The 27,414-nt window shown below is 42.7% G+C and overlaps 1 protein-coding gene across 7 annotated transcripts in view; it reads right to left on the reverse strand.

Annotated features, from left to right (window-relative positions):
• Positions 1-1,171: 1,171 nt before the first annotated feature.
• LOC123508711 overlaps positions 1,172-27,414 on the reverse strand; it is a 30,925-nt gene continuing 4,682 nt past the window's right edge. The window contains exons 2-11 of one of the 7 annotated variants that reach the window (XM_045262591.1): positions 10,256-10,619; positions 8,493-8,612; positions 6,726-8,138; positions 6,160-6,308; positions 5,692-5,901; positions 5,386-5,504; positions 4,663-4,881; positions 3,957-4,055; positions 3,309-3,318; positions 1,172-2,494 (exon numbers count right to left, since the gene is read on the reverse strand). In XM_045262591.1, coding sequence (XP_045118526.1) covers positions 2,468-2,494; positions 3,309-3,318; positions 3,957-4,055; positions 4,663-4,881; positions 5,386-5,504; positions 5,692-5,901; positions 6,160-6,308; positions 6,726-8,138; positions 8,493-8,612; positions 10,256-10,613 — 2,724 coding nt within the window. In that variant the 5' untranslated portion in view covers positions 10,614-10,619 and the 3' untranslated portion in view covers positions 1,172-2,467. Of the gene's footprint in view, positions 2,495-3,245; positions 3,319-3,956; positions 4,056-4,662; positions 4,882-5,385; positions 5,505-5,691; positions 5,902-6,159; positions 6,309-6,725; positions 8,139-8,492; positions 8,613-10,255; positions 10,620-11,628; positions 11,778-26,341; positions 26,430-27,414 lie in introns of those variants that run through there. The other 6 variants (XM_045262590.1, XM_045262587.1, XM_045262588.1 and 3 more) reach the window with 6 other exon arrangements.

Consider the following 27,414-nt stretch of genomic DNA (forward strand, 5'->3'; position numbering starts at 1 on the left):
AGGAAAGAAAACAAATGAAGTAAGCTGAAGATCAGCCCACGAATCAAAGTTAAAACATTCATAGAGTTGATTTCTTATGGTTGTTTTTCTTTTCCGCTTGGACACCCCTGTTCGAATTTTTTTTCTACATATACTTCAATATATATATATATTTTTTTTAGAATAATGCCTTCACATAATTATAGCAAGACGGAATGCCATAGAACAAAGATACCGTATTGAGGTGGTGTGGTATGGTGGGTGGTGATGTGGTGTGGTGTGTGGTGTGGTGTTCCCACAAGCTCAACTTTCCTGTGTGTGTGTGTGTGTGTGTGTGTGTGGAGAAGCACATAAGTAAGGAAGGGGTATGTGGAGAGGGAGAGGAAAAAGACGACCTAAGATAATCAAAGGCAAGTCTAGCCAATGACAGCTGCCATCAAAAGAACGGCAGATGAGACCGTCAGAAATATTTGGGTGAAAAAACTGCTTCATCTGTACATACACCAAAGCCAGCACCTACCACCCAATGATGGACTCCACACAGCTGTTCTGAAGAGAAGCCATGATGCAGCAACGCCTCACCCGGCTCACAACACCCGGAAGTAGTTATCAGAGAATTTCTGTAGCAGGTACTGAGCAAAACTCATCATCCAATGAAGCACAGCCCTAGCCTCTCCAAATCAATTCGAAGCTTCTGTCCAGATTCAAAGTTCACGTAGTCAAGACAGTAGGATTGCGGCGTACCTGTCTTTCCACCTTAATCAGTTCATTGCGCAGGTCTCTTTACTTAGTGAAGACATTGTTATCAGCATCAATGAACTGCCAGAGAGAGGGAGAGACAGATATTTATGTGGGGTGGAATTAGCCTCTTAATATATCTTGTCTGCTTATCCATTTTTCTTTGTGTGTGTGTGTGTGTTTGTGTTCTGCAGTGGTGTTGCATGATGCTAACCTTTGATACATTTTTTCCCTTAAGCTTAATGTTTTGATGGAAATTAGTTGTGGAATTTAAAACAGTTCTAAGATAAAAACTGATGGAGTTTTTGATTTTATCTTTTTTAACCTTGTTTTCTTGTTTACTTCTACTACAGTTACTACTAATGTTACTACTACTACTACTAAACTTTTACTTTTACTACAACAACTACTACTACTACTACTAAATTGTAATAAATAAATGAAAACAAATGAATGTATAAATAAATGTATTTACAAGCACATCCATCACCTTGGCTTCAGTTGAGTGGTCCAGGTTTCATAGAATGTTGCTTTTGTATATTTTAATTAATAAGCATCTTGAGAACATAAGTTAACAAAACTGTAACTAAATTTGGCTTTCAGTTACATACTAATTATACTTTACAGTGAAACATCTGTGTTCAACAACTAAGTGCATAATTTTAGACAGGAATGATAGACTAGTTTTGGCAAAATTATACACCTAGGCTCATATGAAATACTGTCTGTGTACAAGACTGACAGACTAACTTGGCCACTCCTGGAATAACACAACCTCTTGGAAAGCTCTCAGCCTCCATATTTACAAACACCTGGGCTCCACACTTCACCTTATACTTATATAATTTTTTTCATATAATTTTCCAATGCTTTCAATACAGAAGACTTAAGTGATCTTGTTTCCTTGAGTAAGGATAAAGTTAACTTTAGTCAGCTGAGCACCACAACCTCCCAGCATTGCACTTAATGACCAGAAACAGATCTACAAGGCTGTTCTGCCTTTCTCTATACCTGTTCTGCAGTGTGACCTTGTGAAACAACCACACAGGCATCACTGGGAAATACTACTCACTCACCACACCCTCAACAAGTCTGCATATTAGAGCTTCCTAGCTTAATTGTATCTTATATTAAATTTAAGTAAGTATCACATTATATCACAATATTGCAATATATACAAGTGCTAACTTTACATACTTTCTTTCATCATTGATGAAATGAAGGCTATTTCTCATCTGTACACTGATCAAATGCATCACAGGAATTTCATATTTCAATATTAATTATAAATATGATCAAACTGAAAAAAAAAGAAGCTTACATGGTGAAAAAGAAAATGATAAGATGATAACTGAATTATACAATCTGCATATCAATATTCTGCTTAACTGCAAATACTATATGTCAATAATTGGCTATTACAATCTTCAACATTATCACCATATATTTTCTCTTCTCTAATCACTGCATTTGTTTGGAGAATATGGAATTTCAGTAAAAAATTACAGCTGTAAAACAGAATTCCATGATTCTTGCAATCTGGTTATGACAAAAAATATGCATCCAATGAACAACTTTGCTTCACTCCTAAGTGATCCAGTGCAAGAGAATGTTTTGATGAAGTATCACCATTCAACATCTGCTCTGAATAGAGAAAGAGTACACATGTGTATTCAATCATGAACTACGGAGAGGCCTTCATCTTGCTGTGAGGGAATAAGGTCTTCTCTTGCCAGCATTCTTCTTCTTTTCACGGATCATCATCTCGAAGTCCGCCCTAGAAAAAAAAGAAAGCAGTGTACTATCCCTAAATATGATACAGTACAGCAGTGCTACTTATTGATTCCTTCATGGTAGCTGAGGTGCTGCCCTACAAGTAGCAATAACAAACCTACAATAGGAGAGTCACTGCTTTGTTAAACACTCCTTGCCCAGACTCAAAGATCCAAAGGTAATCCCAAAAGTTAATTCCCTTCACCAAATCTACTTTGCAACACATAAAATGCATGAGGATTTTTCTGCATATTTTGGACAGACAAGTGCTTATCTTGTGCACACATTAAAGAAGGCATCATTATAGATTGAGCATGAAACAAACTTGACAAGAAAGGACAGATCCATTAATAACAGCCATATGGCCATATGTCAGTATCACTGCATGCATTTAATGCTGCTGTAGCCTACTTGCATAAATGAAGCAATATATAGTTAGCTTGATGATACACAGACCGATGGATATTAACTACATTCTTTATTTCTTTCATGCATGTTCCTGCTGGGTCCTATTTGGTACTCCACACACCAATAAGATTACCAATCCTGCCAGGATTATTTGGTTGTTCAGTGTGAAACTCACTGGACACAATGTACTGCTACTTTTCTTTGATTGTGTGTACATTGATTGTCAAATGAAAACTTAGAGTTTTCAGACAAGCTCAGAAATAATGACACTTCTCTCACAAGATCAATACCCCAACAATTGCAGGTCTAACCAAGCATAAAACTTTGTGTAGCAACAGAATATTTACCGCCAACCATGTATGTAGAGCCCATCAAGTAAAGCACCATAATTTAAAAAAAACAGTACTTACATCATTTTCCCTTTAGAGGATAGTAATAAAAGAAAAGAGAGAAAAAGAGAGGGAAGTACATGATAATGATCAAAGGGGAAAAAAATATACCTCAAATATTGGTGAAGAACATTAAATGAAACTAGTAATGCTTCCTTCTATCAAAATTACCAATAAAAGCAATCAGAGTAAGTCACAAGTGTATATAATGTCTTCTTTCCCAATACCACGTCAACAAGACTGAAGTAAGGACTACTAATGTGAGATTTCCCACATTCCAAGTCTAACATTTCCTTAATTAATCAGCACTGCTTCTCCATTGTTGATAATCAAACTGCACTGAATGAAAAAATTAAGAGAGTACCTGCTTTGCTTCTGTCATTGTGTTACTCAATAAAGCTGTGAAGTTAAGTTACTAATCTACAGCAGAGAAGTAGCATTGTACAGAACTTTATATCTATTGATTTATTTTCATTTAACCCAGTTCTATATACCTTCTACAAAACATTTCAAAAAGTTTTGTGATATACCTACATTAGAATTACATACCAGTCAAGGAGAATATGAACAATTCTTTTTAACACATTAGCATAGACACCAGCTAGCATTCTCTTACCACAGCCAAGAAGTCATATGCTAAACTTTGACAAACAATGCAATCAGACTTACTGTTTGACTGCATCTGGTATGTGTAGCTGGTCCAGTGGGATCATCTGAGCAAGTTCAGTCAAATTGTTCACAAAGGTCAGCTTCCGGTAGAATTTAGTGCTGTGGGAAAAGTTCATGTTATCTTCTTGACATGTGACCTACTCTTTAATGAGTGCAACATCAATGCCTAAAGACGATTACTTCACTTTTCCTTTGCCCCAGAACATGGGAGGGGAAGATATTCTGCAACATACCATAAATGTGCAGGTTTCTTTCAGCTCTGATAAACAACTACTTTATTTTTCTTCATCACGTAACAGAAAGTATGTTTGTGATGAGTTATAGCTAATCTAAAATAATTTTCAGTGCATCAGAACAATACTACTCAATACTTTAAAAAAACACTGTTTTACATTCCCTTCTTCAAGCAAATGAAAACAGGTTTGTGGTCCCTTACAATAAAAAATCTAATATAGCATGATGACAGAAAAAATTCCTTATTCTTGCCTATTTCATCCCTTCAGCCTTCCATCTTTCTTCTTTCTCCTATATTCCAGCACTATTTTATTGTGAATCTTGTCCCATGACATACATTTCCTCATCTCTATTATTTCTATAGAAGTCTTCTAATGTTTTCCCTTCCTTACACATTCACAGCATTTAATGTAACTTTGCATATCCTCTTTGCCTCATCAACCCACAATGTCACTGAAAGGGAGCAACACACCTGATGAAGGGTCTGGAGAAGGCCACCAGTGCCCGCACCCAGAATGTGGGATGCACTACATGGAGAGTTTTGAGATTCTTTCGCAGTTTGCGGTCAATCATCTGGTAGGCTTTCTTCAGCCAGTGAAAGCTTGGCATGCTAGACTTTGGTGTGCCTCCAGCAAGGTAGAGCAAGATATAGTCATCTGCAATCAATTGTTCTAGAGTGGACAACACGTATCTGAAAGAGGCAATGTATTTTATTGAGGGAAGATATATAGTGGAAAGATAATTAGGTTTTTCCAAAATATGACAGAAGCTTTATCTTGGCTATGTCCCTCTGAAACATAAATGTACCTTCCCCTATTAAAGGAAAATTTGTAATGTATGTGAAGTGTTATACATAGAAAGAAGTCACATACCACCCTTGCCCAGACTATGGTTTATTGCATATAACACTATTTTCATCCATCTCTTGAATGGTAGTGGATGTGACTCCCTTGCATTGTTAGAAGCAAGGTAGAAAACTTCTACTAAAATGTATTTCCTTGCTCTTATTGACACTGAGCACTGGTGCCCAGGAGCACCAATACAAGAGAAGGGAGTCATGTCCTAGACAGCTGGGTAAGGAGGGGCTGATGAGGTGACAGGTCAGGCCACACTTACCTAACAAAGAATCAGCAGACAGTTTGGAACAATGCCTACCCAGTAGCCAATTAGACCCATAAATGCTTGAAATACTTACAAGAACAAGTTATCCATTACATAATTGTAGTCTCGCCGGGAGCGATCGGGCAGTTCACAGGCACTGATCACTATGACTGCATTCCTGTTCTGGCCAAGGTAACCTCCGTGACTCACACACTGTTGAAAGACAGAAGGGTCAGAAAACTATATCAATGAAATAGTCAGAAGTTTCTATCTATCTCTATATTATGCTGGCAGTCCCACACAGGATGGTCTAGACAAGCTATCACACACACAAATATGAAGCATTACTGCTAGTGCTCAACTTCTCAAACATTTAAAAACTAATGCCACGATGACTTACCTTTTTATAAGGAGCAATGACCTTCATGTCAATGCGATGCCACACTCCTCCAATCACAATGTTCCTCCAGTGTCTCTCTTCAAAACTTTCCTCAGCAGCTGTGAGCTCAGGGATCATTTGTGGAGGTGGAGGTGGCAGAGGGTCAATTTCAGAGTCACTTTCATACCTGAAGTCAGCTGCAGCAGACTCCGTGAAGGCATCCAAGTCATCCTGGGAGGAAGAAAGTTGTCTCTCACTAAAATATTGCTTACTGAATTTATCACAAATCTATGAATTCATGTAGCCATCCTGTCTAGCCAAGCTATAAAAGATAGAAACCCCCCCCCCCCCACTACAATAGCATAAACATTTTTGTATACAAAATAATGAAATATTCAGAGTAAAATAAGGGATGCACACATAATTGATGTGTCCACCCAAGTTTCTAGAAATGATGATTATAGACACAATATCATAAAAATCCCTCACTTCTGCTTCATCTTCAGCTTCACTGCGCTGACTGAAGGCAGATGCGACAGATATGTTGTCATCATCAACTGGGGACTGCAAGATGTCTTCAGCCACAGAGATTCTTCTTCGATGAATCAGAATGTCGCAGTCACCAAACTTGGGTCTCTCTGTAATAAAATGTATGCAAATCAATCAGTTTATCTTGAGGTTTTATACCTAATAACTCATCTCACTCTGCCAACTTTGGTGTTCATACATTGAATTCCAAGAAAAATGCAACCACACAATAGTGACACAATTAGAGGCAGAACATTTTTACTGTGTCCATGAGTCATGTATTATGACAATAAAAAAGGGGCCTAAATGAATCATTTAAAGTGACCATAAGTATAATGAACAACTAGATAAACTTTGTACAAGAATTAAAAGTCACAGTACAAGCAACAAAGTCAAGTAGATAAAGTAAAAGACATGCAATTATTTTTTAAAGAAGGAACAATAATCACATCAAATATTAGATACAATTCTTACAAGAATAAAATAAACTAGATACAAGCATTAATCAAGTAGACCAGATCACATACCTTGCTCAGAAGAAGAATCACTAAAGGATACCTCAGGAACAGAACAATCACTCTCTGTAATGGCACTGCATTTGGGTAAGTACATATTCTCATCATCATCCTGTAGCACATTTTCCCCGGCAACTGTGATCACTATGTCTGGGAGAACAGCTGGAGGTTCTAGAGGCTGAGTCTCACTCTTACTGGTAGAAGTCATTGGGGTAGCAGGGACAGGGTCTTCACTGGTTTCAGTAGTTGGGAGTTCCGAGGGATCAGTTAATTCTTCCGAGACATTTCCACTCAGATCAAGAGTTGGGGCTTTGATCTTCTTGAGGCCGATATCTTGAGACCGACTCTCAACGAACACTCCCTCTACTTCTACTTGCTTCTCTCCTTCCTTTCCGAGTCTGAAAGACCTGCGGCGCTCAAACCTAAAGTTAGTGTCCTCTTCTTCTTCATCATCGTCAACAAACATACAAGACGATCTCTTGGAGACATTGGTTTCAGCTTCTTCATCCTGCAGTTCACTGTCATCAATCACAGCTCGAATGTCAGATGCTTCACCATTTTCCATATCAACACCTTCAGCATGTATAATTTTTTTTGAGCATGAAAGGCTGCTGTCTATCTCACCAATGCTACTGTCCGAGTTCTGTTGTTCCTGCAGCGAGTTATGCAGTGCTTCAATCACCTCTTTGTTCACATACTCACTATATCTTTCAGAGTTATTCAAAATTTCTTCAACTTCTTTGGCAGTAAGTATATCTTGTAGTCTTCCACTGAGAACATAGATATCTTTTAATCTTGTAAAATCCAAACATTCACGAACCTTCATTAACGTGGTTTGTTCGATGCTCAAGCTTTCATCACATGATAGTTCTTCCCTACAGTTAATGGAACAGTCCACTGCACCAAAGCTTGCACTACCATTTGTACTGGATTTTGGTGTAGATGTAGTGGCTTGATTCCCTCCTTCTCCCATTGCCTTCCTGTCAGCCTCATTTGAGAAGTCAACAATAATATCTGACACATCACCAACTTCACTGTCATTTAACATGCTTTCAATTTCCTTCAGGTCCTTGGCAAATGGTCCAACAATATCATTATCCATACTTGTTTCATTACCAATTTGATCAAGCTTGGATGAACTTTCTGCATTTTCAAGAATTATGCTGGGTTCCTCAGGCACCATTTTTCTCCTAATACTGCCATGTCTCTGAAACTCTCCAGTGCGAACGAGTCCCTCAATCTTTTCAGCATCAGGAGCATTAATGGGAGTCAGGTGCACCTTGCGGCGGAAGCTTTTGTGTCTCACAAATGCATTTTCATGGGAGTTTGGGAGGTGAAATTCTTCAAAATAATCTTCTTCCTGGTCACTACCAACTTCAAAGCCATTGCCTTGTTTAGGAGAGTCATCACACAACTCAGAATCATCTGTAAGCAAAGCTTCAATCACTACTGCAAATCTGGCATCAGTATGTCCTTGTAGGTAAGTGCCTTAGGAATTGCATAAAATAATAAAATACACCTCAAATAAAGCATACATAACAACTGTATTGCCTTGTTTTAAGTACATCAATCTAAATACACCTACAAAAATTAAAAAGCAAATGGCATTTTACACTAATATATATAATCTAATAGGGATATTACAAAATTTATTCTACAATTACACCATTTATTCTACAATTACAACATTTATTCTAATGCTTATAATAACTTATAATAAAGGAAAATAATCATATAACTTACAGATCCTTTAGCAAGATAAGTGAAGTGAGGACCCACCTAATTTATAGTTTGGAGTCAGAAAGTTAGCGGACAGCACCTCATCGGTCTCAAGGAAGCACACTCCTGCACCTCGCTTGCTGCCACCCTTCAGTGCCCGTGGACTCGTGGGGAACTCCACTGAAACGTGCACAGACTATCACACAACTGTGCTGCCAGACACGCCTCATAAGTATCAACTCAATAAGATGGTTTGTATATCTTTGTGTGTATAGGTAATTATTTAAGTAATGCATATTCCTGTTTTCTTATAAACAAGATAATTGAAAAAAAAAAAAAAAAAAAAAAAATCTGCAGTTTCTTACATGAATTATGAAAGTAAACTATTCTACCATAAAACTGCTCTTATTGCCCACATGCAAAAGGATCACAAGACAAATTAATTGAATATTTATGAATATCCACTTCCTGACTGAGTACATGCATTCTTCACTTCTGCAATGAATTATTAATCTGGTGTTCCTCCACCCATCCCAAGCCAACCCTGCCCATGTATTACTGTGGGTGGGTGCATCCATCACCCTATACAGGCCCTCTCCTATCCCTTCCAGCTACACCCGTATTCTGAATCACTTTGCTTTCTCACTACAACTATTCTCGAAAGGCACAAAGATTAATTGTCATCAACTCTCATAAACATTTCTCCTGCTAATGGGTACAAGTTTTGTTGATCTCTCACTAGAACCATAAAAGCTCCCTAAAAATCTGTCACTTCAAGAATATTTCAGAAAAGGATCCCAACATCCTGATCTTCATAATGTCGGTCTGATGGAAAACTAGCAGAAGTGGTGACAATGGTGTAGCTACTGTTTTCGCCACCCACGGCAGCCTGCAGCCACAAGTTTGCAGTCTTTCCAAAAAATAATACAATATTACAGTGATGAAGCTGCCTTCCTACCATTACTTCTATCTTGAGTAATATGACAACTCAAAGGACTCTAATAGTTAAATATCGTTGGCCAATGACCATACCTCGTGACGTATATACTAAACCCCACCCCATCTACACTCCCTTCTTGTTTCTACATCTCTCATATCCCTCCCTGTTACCTACGTACATCTAACTTTGTCTGTGTTTCTTTCAGCATATACAAAGTAACACACTGTGACACACACACACACACACTCCCGGCGCTGCGAGGCAAATGGGCAAGCCTCTTAAAATGTGTGGCCCCTGTTCACCTAGCAGTAAACAGGTACGGGATGTAACTCGAGGGGTTGTGGCCTCGATTTCCCGGTGTGTGGAGTGTGTTGTGGTCTCAGTCCTACCCGATGATCGGTCTATGAGCTCTGAGCTCGCTCCGTAATGGGGAAGGCTGGCTGGGTGGCCAGCAGACGACCGAGGTGAATTACACACTTGGATTAAAATTTTTACTATTAATATCATTATTATTATAATTACTACTATCAGCAGTAGTGTTCACTGTTTGATCTGCTGCAGTCTCTGACGAGACAGCCAGACGTTACCCTACGGAGCGAGCTCAGAGCTCATTATTTCCGATCTTCGGATAGGCCTGAGACCAGGCACACACCACACACCGGGACAACAAGGTCACAACTCCTCGGTTTACATCCCGTACCTACTCACTGCTAGGTGAACAGGGGCTACACGTGAAAGGAGACACACCCAAATATCTCCACCCGGCCGGGGAATGGAACCCCGGTCCTCTGGCTTGTGAAGCCAGCGCTCTAACCACTGTGTGTGTGTGTGTGTGTGTGTGTGTGTGACAGCTACCAAACCTTTACCACCTTCCTACACACACCTGTCTCTGCTGTGTACTCCTCTGGAGTGGGCAGAGCCAATTCGGGAGTCACCAGGCCGGAACAGGAGGCGGGTCTGGAGGGAGGGGCAGACGGCGGCGGCGACTCCGGCGTGAGGTCCAAGTCTGTGGTAGGGAGAGACACTTGCGAGGACGAGGGTGGCCGGGAGGACGCCGCTGACGAATAGGCGGACGAAGTGACCAGATCAGGATCGCTTGTCGTCAGGTCGCTGGGTGCTAGCGACACCTGAGAGACAGCAGCACTCAGGGGCGGGCTGACAGTACCTTTCACGCCCATTCCCTCGGAGCGCACCATGTCTCCGATGCCGCCCACCACGGCTTCGCTGCTTTCGACACGCATCACGTCCTGCGGGGAAACACTATTCATTAACTACTTCTATCATAATGAAGTAACGGATGACATGTGACGAGCTATAAATACAATGAGATATTATCATCATCGTACAACCATGAGTCTGTCCAATCAGTTATTACGATGTAACGGGGTAACACGAGGTGATGAGCTGAATATACATATATTATCAGTCATATATTCATGACTCACATTTTAATGATAATGACACTAAAAGATACAATGAAATGTAAATGGATGAAAATACCACGCAAAATTATAAAGGATGCAACAAACGTAGTAAATTACGTACCTACATAATACACTAGGAATGAGAGAGAAACACTGATCATAACTAATATAGGTTCTAAGGAGTAATTTATGTTCACTAAAGGCTTGAGAAGATCTGATGGGAAGTGTGGAGGTGGCTAAAGGCTTGAGAAGATCTGATGGGATGTCTGGAGGTGGTAAGGGAAACAGCAGGAGGAGTGACGGTTAGGAAGGAAGGAAGGAAATGACCTGTGGAGTGGGGAGGAAACGCCTACCAATGGAAGGGAAGACCATTTTAGCACACGGCATTTCTTCGCATTAGACATCGCTTCCCATCTCTGTCTCCTGTCGAAACCTAAAAATGCTTGTGTGTGTGAGCGGAAGTGATATTTCGTTCAACATATAATTTCTCTTAACACTTGCAGTCATAGAAGTAGCTAACACGAGCCACCCGTCTCCTAACCATCATCTCGAGAGACAACGGAGTTTCCACCTCGATGGCACAAGTTAAAGCAAGTATTACACATCATACGAGTTAGAAAGGGAGGGGATGTACAGTACGTAAGTTCAGTAATGGTGGTTAGTAGGTGGCAGCCAACACTGGTACCCCTCCTCCCCTGTCCCCCATAACGGTCTAGTCTCACCTGCCCACATCCGCTCCTTCAAAGTCTGGCCGCTCAGGTGAGTTGCAAATGCCACTTACTACACGTTCCAGCATCTTAGAATCAAGATACACTTCACAACACCTGCCTACCTACCGTGCCTCCATACACAGGTCCTCAGCTTGTGTTCTTGGATGTATTTTGTCCAGCGCCGCCAACAAGACCAGAATATTACTAGAGGTCGTGCCCAGTGAAAGGTCTCTCCCCGTCCCCACTCCCAGCCTCGCACGCCGCGATGCCGGGGCGTACCAAGATACTGTCGTACTGCACTGTTGAAGTCTTACCTACGTACGTATGTCAGCCACCAATACAATACTGTCGTTATTAGTATTGTAAATCTTATTAGTTTATTAGTATTGTAAATCTCTCTCTCTCTCTCTCTCTCTCTCTCTCTCTCTCTCTCTCTCTCTCTCTCTCTCTCTCTCCATCACGTCTTATACCCCCATCATGTTCCATATCGTGATTAGCAAGTCCTATACACTGGACGAAGCGAGGTTGCCTAATTTTAATACATATTCACCAGCTCCGAGATATCAAGTCTATCTATCTGGTATCTCCACCTTCCGCACTCCATGGTACAGTTATTTGGTCCCCACACCCGTCTCAAAAAAAAAAAAAAAAAAAAAAAAAAAAACTAATTATGATAAAAACATCAGGTAAGCACCACGCCAGATGTATATTGGCGGCGGATGGCGTAAGTTATACCTGGATGATTTTGTTACCTAGTGTGGTGGAGTGTAGAATGTAGGGAACATCTGGCCAGTCCTTTCCCTGCTGACACACTAACCAAGCCATCTCTTTACTTGACTGGAGGCGCTATACTCTCGGAAAAATTCTATGTCCACAGAAGTTATGAGACATATTGTACTGCTAATGACAACCAATGAAAGCGAGAACTAGTAACTGGAGCGTCTGGACTGGCGAGCATCTTAGTGGTATTCACCCGAGCAATAGGTGGCCCTCAGCAGTCACATACCACCTCGACCTCAGCACCCGTAATAACCATGCCGCAGATGACACGGACAGTGGAGCAGTCAAGCGTCGTAACAAATACAGTTACCAATGCAAGAGCAATGCACGCTCTCACGCGCGTGTACCTCTGTTACACGACACACTCCCTCCCGTCCCTCCAGATTAGCCACCCTCACAACACCTGCTCTGGCATGTGGTTCACCGTCACTGAGGCAACACACCAAGGTGACAAGCATCCTCGAACTTGTCCAGCAAGTGTAACTACAATACAGTTCCTCTGTCCAGTTAGATTTTGAGGCAAGGCATGTGGGAAGAGAGAGGGGGAGATGGGGAGAGGACCTATGACCAGTGAGAGGAGAGGAGAGGAGAGGGGGCGACTTACTAAACGACCTTGCCAGAGGAGTTAAAGAGCCGTGCATCATCCTTGGAGAGAGAGAGAGAGAGAGAGAGAGAGAGAGAGAGAGAGAGAGAGAGAGAGAGAGAGAGAGAGAGAAAAGAGCCGGTGTCCTCCTACAGAGCCACACTGACACACTCATCCTGGCAGTGGCTGTGGCTATCTGTCTGTCTGTCTGTCTATCTGTCTCACTTTGCGGTAAAGTCAACACACTGTTACACGGGGATTCACTCTTGACAACACGCTTCGCTGGAATTACTCGTCAAGGAGGAATGACAACACACATCTGGCGCTATGACTCTCCCCTCCCTTCTCTCACTCCACCCCTCTAGTATACACGCACGAGTACATTTCTGGGGTCATGCCTACAAACTACAATGGTACGTTTGTTACCATCACCTTGCCAAACACTACCACGTCACCACCACATCTCGTAAAGCACTTATTACCTTTTTTTTTTCCCCGATGCACACCTCCACGCACAGTTTTTTCTGGACTTCTGTTCCCTCAAATACTGATTTTCTCCCACGCCACGGCCACGCCCAAGCACGCCCACACCCTCAGTGCAGACTAATAAAGGTTGGAGGTGCCGTGTCCTGTAGTTTATCATAAATAAAATCTCAAGAAAGTATCGGGTAAGGATGCAATTTTGGCAATGAACTGGTGAAAGGAGCTGAATAACAGATGTCGTATGTGAATGTAAGGGAGGAAGGACGGCAGCGGTGGAGGATTGAGAGAGTCTGGTGTGCGGTGTACGGTGTGCGGGCTGCGGGCTGGAAGGAAGTAAGGAGGGAGGGAGGAAGAGAGGGGAGGCGAGGAGTGAGGAGTGGTTCATGCGGGAGGTGTGGGAGGGAAGGGTATGATGGTGGCCTCTGACACGGAACCACAGCAGTCTTCCGGCGCCGACCAGATGACGGGAAAGAAAGCATCACCGGCTCGAGGCATTATGTAAAAGTGTGGGAGTAAGTAGTCTGTCTAGGAAACAAAAACATTGACGTGAAACGGTTTTCTACTTAATCAAGAGTGCTGGTGTGTAAGGTCAGTGGCGTCACTCTTCCTTAGCTTTATAACACGGGATCTCTGCTACCGACGCGCTACTGAGAGATTTCTAGCACTAAGTTAGATGTATGAGGATAATAGAGTCTATATCAATAGCGTTGGTGCATGCACAGGATTCGTTACATCACTCCTTCTAAGCTTACTGCCAGCGCCACTCCTGCACTCAGACAGACGTCCATAGTGGAACCATGCGTGCTTTGGGGTTCGAGGGGTCTCCAAGCACACGGGTTCGAATCCTGTCCACGGTCCGAGTGTAGGTTGGGCTTCCTCACTGGGGGCAAGGGTTTCCTAGCGGGTGGGGTTTGAGATAGGAGGTACCCCAAAAAGTACCCCCTTTGGCCCATAAATTCCCGTGAAGAAGCCCACATGGTATAAAAAAAAAAAAAAAAAAATTTCAAACATTAACACCAATTTGGAGGTTTAATAGATGTTATGTTAAGAAGTGACATCATGCTATCGTGGGCAGCGTGGGAGGCAGGCATCGTGACCTCTTCCTCTTCCTCCTCCTCCTCCTCTTTCATCTTCCACTCCCTCTTCCACCTTCGCCTTCCATTGACATCTTCATCTTTCTTCACCTTCCACTTTTACTTCCATCTCTTCCCCCTTCTGATTATTATCTTCGTCTTCCTCCACCTTTTACCCTCTCCACCTTCACCTTTTACTCATCTTCCACCTTCCACCTTCTTTTCCTCCACCTTTTATTTATATCTATCTTCGTCTTCCTCCACCTTCCACCTCCACCTCTACCTCCTCCTTCTCCTTCTCCTTTCCTGTTCCATATATACCCATTTAGATTAGTGTTGCTTACAGAGTCCAGCCTGCCTATATGCTACTTTCGTTCTTCCTTTGTGTTCCTTTGTATCGACCACACTCCTTATCTCTCTCCTCCTCCTCCTCCTCTTTCTCCGCGTCTTGTACGGTGAGGCGAGACCACGAGAAGACAAATATGGCATAGGTGTGGTGCATGGGAGAGAAGGGGGAGGGTGGAGGCGGGTGCAGAAGCGTGCTCTGAGTGAGGAACAAAGAAAGTCAAAGAAAGTGTGTTGTCCCGAGGTCCGTGGTGTTTGCTTCAAGACCAACACACCTCGAGGCACGGCGCGGCGTAAACAGCTGAAGGGAGGAAGAGCGGCGGAGGTGAAGCGAGCCTTTAAAGGAAAGTCAAGGTCCCATTCAGGAAAGTAAGAGGCCCGAGGAGGGTGTCGATTTAACCCTCCTTACCTCCCATCACTATAAGCACCACCACGGTAAACACCACCCACCCCTCCCGGGCCTCCACCCACACTACACGTACAGTACATTACCACACTATTCTGAAACCCCTCGGACCGCACCTTGACTACTTTCAAAAGACTCGAGTTGAAGTTACAAGGATCCTTTCAGACAGTTTGTTACGGTTGCACTGACATATTTAACAAGACTTCTATACTATGAACATGAGAAACACTCGTTAGAACTTGGTTAATCATTAGTGGCCTTTAAAAATTGTAGAGGTAAGAGAGTATCAAGTTTCTGAACACGATCCTTTACAGGCTTTCTATACAAACATGCATACTATACCTTATCCCAGCAAACATTAGTGACTGTAGACTACACTTCATCCCCTTTTTACTTTAAATTCTATAGTTAGTGCATTCATTAACCCCTTCAATACAGGGATTCATTTTTACCTTGAGATTTGTGTACGATTATAACACTTTACTGACATTAGGAAAAGTCTATGGAGGTCAGAAGATTAATGGCAACAGTCTTATAATTTGAATCCCCCATATGAGTTTCTGAAGTTGCATTAAAACAGCAGATAGTAAGCTGAATGAATATGGAAACGCGTCATGGTACTCAAGGGGTTAAATCTAAAGTGCTTTCTGCTATTTGCAATCCCTATAGCACTCCTCTCAGACGCACGCCCACCACGCCATGACGCCATCACGAGAGGCAGCCATTACGTAAACATGAGGTAAACACTGAACCGTGGAGATGTCTGTTGTGAATATGAATAGGCCTCTAACCGCGCGTGCACGTACTCTCTCTCTCACTCTCTCTCTCTCTCTCTCTCTCTCTCTCTCTCTCTCTCTCTCCTTTCCTTCCCTTTCTTTCAAGACGGTTCATTAAAAAGCAACACCTCTAATAGTCTAAAAATACTCGAGATAAACGCCTTGAGGTTCAAATGTAATCAATCCTTGACAGGTGAGAAGTTAAGTGTTATCGATAAACTATTGACTCGTGCTTTGTTTTGCTTTGTGGCGCTTTGGGAATACTCAGGGAAGACCCACAAGCACTGCCGCCCACTCGCCCACACATACCTTCACCTCTTCCTTGCGTCCTCTTTCCGTCTGGCCTTCGTGCGCCGCTCAGGGTTACTTCCCCACATATGCCCCGCCCGCCTCTGCTGATTCATTGATTTTAGAAGACTGCTAACTTTGCTTCATCGTCTGGGTAATAAGGTTGTATGTTTTGAGAGAGAGAGAGAGAGAGAGAGAGAGAGAGAGAGAGAGAGAGAGAGAGAGAGAGAGAGAGAGAGAGAGAGAGAGAGAGAGAGAGAGAGAGAGAGAGAGAGAGAGAGAGAGAGAGTACTAATATTAATGAAGCAGAACAGAATTAGAAAGTACACGAACAAAAAAAAAAAAATAAAATCTAGTGCGTTCGAGTCTTCCTGTTTGTATTTACTCTCTCTCTCTCTCTCTCTCTCCTCAGACAGTGGTAGTGTTTACGGAGTTGGGGTTGGCAAGGAACACAGAGCAGGAGTGTGAGTGTCAACAGTCCCACATGACCTTGGTGACTGAGGAGTAAGTTACCGCTGGCCCGTTTAAACAAGTCTTCAGTTCGCAGATTTGGAACGCTGGCAGGAGGTAACGGGGCTGGTTTTCTCTGAACTCCCCATAAAGCACCGGAGTTCGTATTCTCAAAATTTTTGCGCTTCACCTTCACCATTTCAAAAGGCTTTATTTAAATTTACACGAGTTAATGAAGGTATTCTTACGATTTCTAAAGGCAAGGTGACAAGATTTCAACATTATTAACTGGAGAAACACTCTTAAAAACCCCGCTTAATCATCTCTGTGGCCTTGGAAAATAGTCGTGGTGAGAGAGCAAAGAGTTTCTGGTGAGCTGAGCGGCCAAGAGTAGCGTCGGGTGCTGGTCAGTGAAAGTCAGGTGGAGGAGGAGCAGGAAGTATGGAAAGCGAAAGTCAGATCCAGTTTGCACTACATAAGATGATGCGAGCAAAAGCACATCACTTATTCCTTTTGTGGGTGTTACTTTCTCTCCCTCCCCTTCTCTCTCTCTTCTTCCAATTCTTTTACAGCCGCCTTAATATCTTCACCTGACGGACAGACAGTTAGTGAGCTTCTTTAATATTTCCTCATGATTGTCTTGATGTTTGCCATTCACTTATGCGCATATGCTGGCAATAATAGCCTAATATAATTTTTTACCACCTTCATTTTCTATAAGTAAACACACAGCCACGGAAAGCGAGAGGAAAACAAGAGGGAAAAGACTTTGTTTACACGTGATCTATAGTAATATTCTTTTTTACCACCTACACTTTCCGTAAGTAAACAAACACACGGACACGGAAAGTGAGAAGGAAGACGAATTTGTTTACGTGATCTAGTGGTAATATTAAGAATTCCATGGATACAGCAGAGAGAATGTCCTTTAATGCTAACCATGTACTTTACATTACACTGTCTTTCTATCCCACAGTGGACAGGCTCAACAGCAAGGTATGTTTTCCTTGACCTTCAGGCGCGAGTTGTGTAGGAAGGTACCGCACACACAAACACCCATCCTTGCTAACAATGAGTCTTTTTGTTTCCTTTACGTAAGAGTGACACTGGCCAAGGGCAACAAAAAACGGCGAGAAAAAGACACCCGCTGAAGGTGCCAGTCCCTCAGGTGGACAGCTCAAAGCAATAAAAAAAAAAAAAAAGTGAAAAGTGTCTTGAAACCTTAAGAGTTCAAGTCATCGGTAAGAGGAAATACAGAAGCAGGCAGAGAGTTCCTGGGTGAAGGAATGTTTGCCTAATGCATACTCTCCCCTCTCTCTCTCTCTCTCTCTCTCTCTCTCTCTCTCTCTCTCTCTCTCCTTCCCTCGGCGCCAGAGAAGCTCCGCCACCGGTCCTCGCCCACAACGACCGGCTGTCTCCCACACAGAATCACAGACTGGCGCTGCTACATCACGGAAGGCAAAGACGCAGGGCAGCTTCATGTAGAGGCTAATGTGGGCCAGGGGAGGCGGGTGTCTGGAAGGAGCTCCCTGCACTGCCTGGTGGAACTGTTACGATGACACCAACGAGAAGTTAGCACGTCCTTACTACCGATATACAAGACTGCTGCTCTTTACTGCGTCCCCATCAAGCGCTCGGAATATAGTAGTCAGGAATGAGGACTGTGTTTTAATGGGGCAGGAATTGGGATGCAGAGAGAGAGAGAGAGAGAGAGAGAGAGAGAGAGAGAGAGAGAGAGAGAGAGAGAGAGAGAGAGAGAGAGAGAGAGAGAGAGAATCAGTAGAATTCGGATATCAAACGAATGAAAACGGAAGGAAAGAAGGAAAAATAAAGAGTATAAACAAAATGCAGGAAAGAAAGGAAAGAGGACACCAAATAATAGAAAGATTACAACGATGAGAACACATGACACACTTGAAAAAAACTGAGATACAAAGAAAGGAGAGAGAGAGAGAGAGAGAGAGAGAGAGAGAGAGAGAGAGAGAGAGAGAGATGAGAGACTTGAGAGAGAGAGAGAGACAGATAGAATAGAGAGAGAGAGAGAGAGAGAGAGAGAGAGAGAGAGAGAGAGAGAGAGAGAGAGAGAGAGAGAGAGAAACATCGCTAGGACAAAGAAGATTAGCGGCCCAGGATACAAACAAGCTTGCTACCACCAGAAATAAATGCCACCCATAAAATATTACGAGAAACGTCCCTACCAGCGAGAAAGAGAGACACAGGATCCAAACATGCTTCCTACCTTAAGAAAAAAAGGTTCCTGCCACCCTCCGACATTTAGATGCACCAAAATTGCGGTCAGGGTCGCGCCTCCACACTCCCACAACCTCCACATCTCCCTGCTCTATCACCACCACCACCACCACCATGACCACCATCACCAAGAGCCAGCATTCTGAAACTCTTACTTCTCTCAGCAATACTAATTTCAAAGCCCACAGAGAACGATAAGCCGGGTTCTCAGAGTGTTTCTCCTGTTAACCCCTTCAGTACCATGTCACGTTTTCATATTCATACTGATTACTGTTTAACAATTTGATACAGCTTCAGAGACTTACTTAGGGATTAGAATAGTAAAGACTTTGGCCATTAACCTTTTGACCTCCATAGACCCTTTCTAATGTAAATAAAATCGTCAAATCATACCCCCAAAATCATGGGAAAAAGTGCGTCTCAGTATTAAATGGGTTAATTGTGTAGAAAACTTGCTAATCTGACTGGAGTGGAGATGGTTGGAGGTGCGCAGAGGTGTTTCAGAATACGACCCGAGTCAGTATCAACGCACTCCCTCGCAGCGTCCCACACACACACACACACACACACTTTTATCGGTTCGTCCTCCGCGGCTCAGGACTCGTGCAATGTGTTTCAAGGGTGGGCTAGTGAGGCGATAATACCAGTAATTTATCGACTCGTGAACTCAGCGTCGGCGGTAAAAGGAGAGGAAAGGAAAATAGAATGTCTGGTGGCAATTACTATACGGAATGAGAATGGCGGGTTTTGTCAGCTGTCTTTGTCTTCCTTCGGTATTGTTTGAAGTAAACACTTTGTTATTGTCGTAAGTTTTCATCATGATACGATAGACAGATGAATAGATAAATAAATAAGAATGGTTACACTTTTCTCTCCCACAAAGAACTGTCCCATTTCACAAAGAATAAACAAAATATTGACACGTCTTCACAACAAAGACACTATTTAACCCCTTCAGTACCACGGCGCTTTTCCATATTAATCTTGCTAACTATCTGGTGACTTTGTACAGCTTCAGAAACTCCTATTGTGATTAAAATAGTGAAGATTGTGGTCATTAATCTTTGATCTCCATGGAAACTTCCAATAAAATGGTCTAATAGTACACAATCTCTAGGTTAAAATTTATCCCAGTAATGAAATGGTTAGGATGAAAAAAAAAAAAAAAAAACATTGACACCATATTTAACGGAGGACAAGATATGAAGGAGTCGGTGTGGGAGTTTATCATGCGCGGGAAGAGCGCGGCGTGGCACCGTGCCTGGTGGTGGTCACTGAAGGGGACTTGACCCTCACCGCTACACTATCACCTGGCTCACCTTGACGGCATTGCGTACCTGGGCTAGGTACACCTACGTACACTTGCTGCCTCGCTCAGTTCACCTGTATGTGTGGAGTACACCTGTCCACGATTGTGTCTTGTGTTGCTTTTGTTAGTAGTATTAGCTTGATTATCATAATGATGGTGGTGGTAGTAGTAGTAGTAGTAGTAGTAGTAGTAGTAGTAGTAGTAGTAGTAGTAGTAGTAGTAGTAGTAATAGCAGCAGCAGCAATAGTAGTAGTGACGGCATTAGCATCAAACTTCAACACTAATATTGATAGTATTATCAAAAGTACAAACGTCCTAATATCACTCCACATCCGCACCGGAGTAAGCTTACATCCACCATCACAGGAGAACACAAAGGAAGACACACTGCTGCTGAAATCTTTGCCTTTACTACAACACGGCACCACAAGTCAAGCACACAGTATATTATCTACTCTCGCGCGCAAACAATCAATGAAACACTTGATCTTGAAAACCTCACCTGGCCACTTCGCTACATCATCAGTCACACTCAAACTCGTATTCTGAGACACTTTGCTCTCTCAAGTCTATTTTCAAAGGCCACAGAGATGCTAAGTCAGTTTCTGAAGAGTGTTTCTAGTGTTAGCAATGTAAAAATCTTACTGCTCTGTCACTACAATCATAAAAACACTCTTAAAACTTCACTTCAGTTAGAGAATGTAGTGGAGGCGAGACGTAGAAGTGTTCATAATATGGATCAGTATAAGTCAGTTTGACCGTGAGTCCCAAGGTCAGATGTCTTCCCTTCTCCTATTGGTGACCTCTGTGAAGGTGAGGGAAAGGTGAGCCGTGGAGAGGAAGGAAAGGAGAAAAGGAGAGAATATTAAAATGAAAGGAGATAAGTGAGAAGAGAAGAGAAGGAAAGAAAATACAAATATAAAATCCCGGAAGGAGTGAAGGGAGGAAGAAAGGAAGAGAGGAATGATGGAAGTAAGAAACATGTGTTGAAAGAAAAGAGAGAAGCAGGAAGAGAGAAGCAGGAAGAGAAACCTACTCAATTAATAATAAGAACGGAGAAGAGACGAATGCAGAGAGAAAGGAAGGAGAGAAACAGTGAAGAGCAGAGAACAAGAATGGAAACCAATTCTGTGTATCACACTTGAACCTTCTTAAGACACTTGAAGCAACCCTCTACAACGTGTATGTAAACCTGAAGAGCTGTGTGCGTGTGCGTGTGTGTGTGTGTGTGTGTGTGTGTGTGTGTGTGTGTGTGTGAAATAAAAAGCATATACAATAGCCAGCACACGACTCTAATCTTTTCTTCCCACTCCTGTCTCGCCACCTTCACTTCACGACCCCAGTGATTTCACCCCGTCACGTCATTTTTTGCAGCGCGGCATTGTGACACGTGCAGTTCATAAAAAACACGTGGGGGTCGCCGCGGCACTGACTCTTCCAAAGGTCAAACCAGAGAACATTTGCGTGTTACCCAAGTCAATTAATTAAGAAGGTGATAAGTTTGGCATTGCATTGCAACATATACCAACCTGGCGCCAGATTACTCCCTTCATGTTAGCTTTGGTGTGTGTGTGTGTGTGTGTGTGTGTGTGTGTGTGTGTGTGTGAGAGAGAGAGAGAGAGAGAGAGAGAGAAGCCCCCTAGGAGTGTCCTCTGTGGGGCTTCTCAAGGAGACAGTGCGTCACCGGCACCGACACATCGCCACACTCTGATTCCTGCCCCGCCCTGTCCCTCACCGCCCCGCCCCCACCAATATCTTGCAGAGTCTTTCCAGGGTCGAGGACATCCTTGTACTATATATATATATATATATATATATATATATATATATATATATATATATATATATATATATATATATATATATATATATATATATATATATATATATATATATATATATATATATATATATATATATATATATATATATATATATATACACCCCATAGATGAGTCATCTCTCTCTCTCTCTCTCTCTCTCTCTCTCTCTCTCTCTCTCTCTCTCTCTCTCTCTCTCTCTCTCTCTCTCTCTCTCTCTCTCTCTCTCTCTCTCTCTCTCTCTCTCTCTCTCTCTCTCTCTCTCTCTCTCTCTCTCTCTCTCTCTCTCTCTCTCTCTCTCTCTCTCTCTCTCTCTCTCTCTCTCTCTCTCTCTCTCTCTCACACACTTCAAACTTTCACAATGCAAAGTGCACATTTTTCCTCGCACGTCACAGCCATGCACTGACTTATCATGCACCTCTTGAGACGCTTCCCGCTACAACTTAAGGACTGTATTCTGAAACACTTCTGGACCACAACTCCACTACTTTCAAAAGGCTCTACTTGAAGCTACACTGGTTTTTAAAGGTGTTTCTTTTTACACAGTGACAGATTTCTACCTTATTGACAGATGAAACACGCTTGAAGTAGAGTAATTAGCTTGATTAAGTTGGAAATAGTCGTAATGTGAGAGTAACTTGTTTTTTTAATACGACCTTTACTCAAACTAAATGTGTTTCTCAAGCAATCTCCAAACAGTAATATTGGTGTTTGTCTATTTAGAGGAAAGTGACCAACATTCATCTACGGATTCTTGACTACTACATTACTGGGAAGTTCTTTTATCGTGAGTTTTGGATGTGATTAAACGATTTTATTGACTTAAGGAAGGGTCTATGGAGGTCAGAAGATTAATGGCCAGAGTTTATTCTAATCCCCCACATAAGTTTCTGAAGCTGAAGAAAATCACCAAATAGTAAGCTGAATGAGTACTCAAATTAAATGCGTCTCTCAAGCTACCTCCAAATAGTAGCATCGGTGTTTGTCCACTAAAAGGAAAGTCGCCAACATTCATCCAGTGATTCTCAAGAACAGATAAAGATATAGTGAAGTGTCTGGTTTGTCCTGTGCGTGTAATTGCGATTCTTTGTGTAGTAAATGTTTAGACTGTTACTGCATTCCTTTGCCTTACTTAACAGTCCTTGAGTCTTGTTTGTCGCTGGTTATTTTCTTGTAAACTTCAGCTTAACTAAATTCTCATCTTACGTTGACATGTCATATACTCTCTCTCTCTCTCTCTCTCTCTCTCTCTCTCTCTCTCTCTTTCTTTGTAAGGTTTCCCAGTCTTTTAGTCTGCTAAGGTCGGAGTCTGTTCCAAAGTAATCAGTTCCGCTTTGGGAGAGCATGAGAGTCCTGTCTATTCAATTCTACAAAACTCTCTCTCTCTCTCTCTCTCTCTCTCTCTCTCTCTCTCTCTCTCTCTCTCTCTCTCTCTCTCTCTCTCTCTCTCTCTCTCTCTCTCTCTCTCTCTCTCTCTCTCTCTCTCTCTCTCTCTCTCTCTCTCTCTCTCTCTCTCTCTCTCTCTCTCTCTCTCTCTCTCTCTCTCTCTCTCTCTCTCTCTCTCTCTCTCTCTCTCTCTCTCTCTCTCTCTCTCTCTCTCTCTCTCTCTCTCTCTCTCTCTCTCTCTCTCTCTCTCTCTCTCTCTCTCTCTCTCTCTCTGCCCCCGCCCTTCCCACGTGCCGCCTCAGTTCACCACCACCACCACCACCACCACCGCTCACAGTTGGCCTTCTTCGTGCTACTTCCGCCCCCGCCACACAATGGACCGGCGGCGCCTCTGTTTGCCCGACATTAGCCATGACTGTTCCCCGTCAGTGCCTCGCCCTCACTCGTCCCCATCCGGCTCTTTCAAACTATAGAGGAGCGGAGAGAAATGAGAGAGGCAATGGAATAGAAGAGAGGGAATTAACAGGGAAAAAAGGAACAGAGGAGAGAAGAGACGGGAAGAGGAGATAGGCAATGAAAAAAGGGAATTAAGAGGGAATAGGGAAAAGAGAAGAGGAGAAAGGGGAAGAGAAGTAGACAGGTAATGAGAAAGAAGGAATCAAGAGGGAATAGGGAAAAGAGGAGATGAGAAAGGGGAAGAGAAGCAGAGAGGCAATGAAAAAAAGGGGATTAAGAGGGAATAGGAAAAAGAGGAGAGAAGAGAAAGAAGAAGAGAAGAAGGAGAGAGGAAAAAGAGGTGAGGGAAGTCAGAGAGGAGAGACGCAAAGGAAACAAAAACAAGAGAAATAAAAGACAGGCATTCGTAGAGAAGAGAAGAAAATAGAAGAGAAAAAGTAGAAGAAAAAAAAATATATTATTAGAAAGGAGACGAGAAGAGAAAGGATGAAAAGGAAAGAGAGGGGAAGGGCAGGGAATGAAAATAAAAGAAGAGAAGAGAAGAAAAGAGAAGAGGAAGGAAGAGGAACATAAACAATAAGCAAACAAGTGTACAAGCAACTGCAAAGACGGGATGAATAAATAACTAAATGCATGAATGGATGAACGAGTAAATAAACAAATAAATCAGCGAAGATATTTCAAATAGAATACATACAAAATCATTGCAATGTTTCCGGCGATTCATTAACAAAAGGAAAAAAGTAACACAAAAACGGACCTAGATAGAGAGAGAGAGAGAGAGAGAGAGAGAGAGAGAGAGAGAGAGAGAGAGAGAGAGAGAGAGAGAGCAGGAAATGTGTGATAGTATGTTGTGAATATGGTTAGTCAGGTTAGTTTTGGTTGTACTTCACTCGATTCGTTGCGCTTCATACACGTGACGAAATGAACGTGAATTTGAAACACATGTGTGCTAATTAATCGCTAATACTAAACAGAGCACACATTTTCAATATATGCGAAAGTGGAATGATTTTCACACACACACACACACACACACACACACACACACACACACACACACACACACACACATGCTCTTTCTTTCTTTCTCTCTCTCTCTCTCTCTCTCTCTCTCTCTGTAAAGACTCTCAGTGCGCGGTGCATCGCATTGGGTGGCAGGTGTTTCCGGGTTTCAAACGAGGCATAGCAGAGGAAATCGAATGTAGCGCCCGGCAGGAAGTTGACAGGTTGTTGTGGGAGACTCGCTCTGATATCTCGTTGAAGCCAATTCGTGGGTCTGATTCTGCGGCTAAATATTCTTTTTCTTCACCGACTTTATCATCGTAACGTGGGTGAAAGTATATAACGAAGTACTTTAACGTAAACTTTAAGAGACAATCACCACACACCGACCTGCCTTGCCACTAACACTTCTTCGCCGTCTCTCGCAAATCAGCTTCCGCAAGGCGTGCAGTGCTGGCAGTGTGCACAGCAAACACACCGCTGCTCTTACTCGTGCGTGGCGTGAGGGGGAGAGTCGGGAACGTGACGGCCACCATCAGCACACCTCGCACGCTGCTGTGGTGATTAGCACACAGGGACACTCAGGCCTGTATTTAGGAACGCTTTCCTCTCGCGGAGTTTCAACTAGAGTCTTTTGAAAGAAATATTTCGAAACGCGGGACTCAGTCACTGATGTAAACGCTTGCTTGCTGCAGGGGAAAGCTGCAGTGGAGACAATGGACCGCGTGATTTGGCGTCTTCGCTTGATGACATCAGGGAAGTGAATCCATCCGAGCATGGGAACTAAATACTGAACGAAGAACTGAAGCAAGAGACAAAAGCATTCTCATACTCAGGTCCTTTCACTCTTATGCCCACTCCCGCTGGCCGCCCATACACCCACGACCGCTAGCCACTCACACAGCCACGCTCACCCAAGGAGTTCACCTCAGTTCCGAGTTATGAAGTCGAGTCATATTACATCTTGACTTGAGCTTGAGTAATCACCGGAACGTTTCGTCTATCAAACTAAACCATGCATGAAAAAAACTCGGAGATGGCAAGAACTAATGTTTGGAAGAAGGAAGCACACAACGCAAAGAAACGGAAAGAAAAAGCAAGCAGCAACAGATTTGTTCTTCTTCACTAGGGTGTTTGTGATAAGTTAAACTATAAGTTATTCTAAATCAAGAAAGGAAGGATAGTAAAGGACAGCGAGACATTTAAGATGCCACCCAACTCCCTCACTTCGTGTATAGATAACCGACACACGTTTGGCTCCTTCCATTCATAAATGTCAAGTCTGCTGGTGTTAAGACAACCAACTTTCTCGTGAGGGAAAGCAGTAATGAGGCACCAGACACCGGCGGCTCTACGCTGAGGGCGAGACTGCAGGCAGCGCCCTCCAGACACACAAATGTGAAGAGGTTATAATTACTCACTCACTTTCACTGTCCAGGCAACGACACTGCAACATTTACAAGGCACCACCGCCACCACCACCGCGGCCTTACGTGCACCTCACTGACCTCACCTGTGGGAATAAAAACAAAAACTTAATATATACACAGGAACAGGATACTCTCGCCCCCAATATCCACCTCCTCCCCACACCACCACCACCAACACCACGAGTCTCACCTCCAGAATGAAAAAGAAAGTAAACAAACACTAGACGTGAAAAGAAATCACCACCACCACCACCACCACCGCCAACTCACGTGCAGGAACATAAACACTCACTCACACACACAAACGGAAGAGAGATAAGATAAAGGGTGTGACTAAACCTTGACAGTGTGTGTGTGTGTGTGTGTGTGTGTGTGTGTGTGTGTGTGTGTGTGTGTGTGTGTGTGTGTGTGTGTGTGTGTGAGCGCGCCCCTGCACGTACGTGCGTGTGTGCGTGCATGCTCAGGTGTATGTGCGTGTGTCAATCACACACACACACACACACACACACACACACACACACACACACACACACACATAATTTAATTAAGTTCTTTAATCTTTTATCCATTCTTCCTCTTTCCATCTTTCTTTCCTCCTTTATTTCTTATTTTTTTCGTTCTTCTTCTTCTCCTTCTTCTCCTCTACCAGACACTACCATAATACACCATACATCACTACACAACCAGACGGTGGTAATGGTGGTGGTGGTGGTGGTAAATTTCTAGCGGCGCCTGTCACCATCTTCGCCAGATTTCTATTTAATGACGCAAAGTAACAAGCCACACAACACATGGCCGAGGGAAACAAAGTAAGCCTTATTACAATTCATCACTGAAACACGACCATTTCTCATCATTATCATAAAGAAATCTCGTGTTGACACTAATATCTGTAACCCCTTCAGTACTGGGAGGCATTATTACCTTGAATTTTGGGTGTGATTGGACGATTTCATTTACATTAGGAAGGGTCTATGGAGTTCAGAAGATTAATGGCTAGTCTTCACTATTTTAATCCTCACGTAAATTTCTGAAGCTATGTAAAATCACCAAATATTAAGTAGAATT

Source organism: Portunus trituberculatus, chromosome 25 (genome assembly GCF_017591435.1).
Source record: "Portunus trituberculatus isolate SZX2019 chromosome 25, ASM1759143v1, whole genome shotgun sequence".
Classification (NCBI taxonomy): domain Eukaryota; kingdom Metazoa; phylum Arthropoda; class Malacostraca; order Decapoda; family Portunidae; genus Portunus; species Portunus trituberculatus.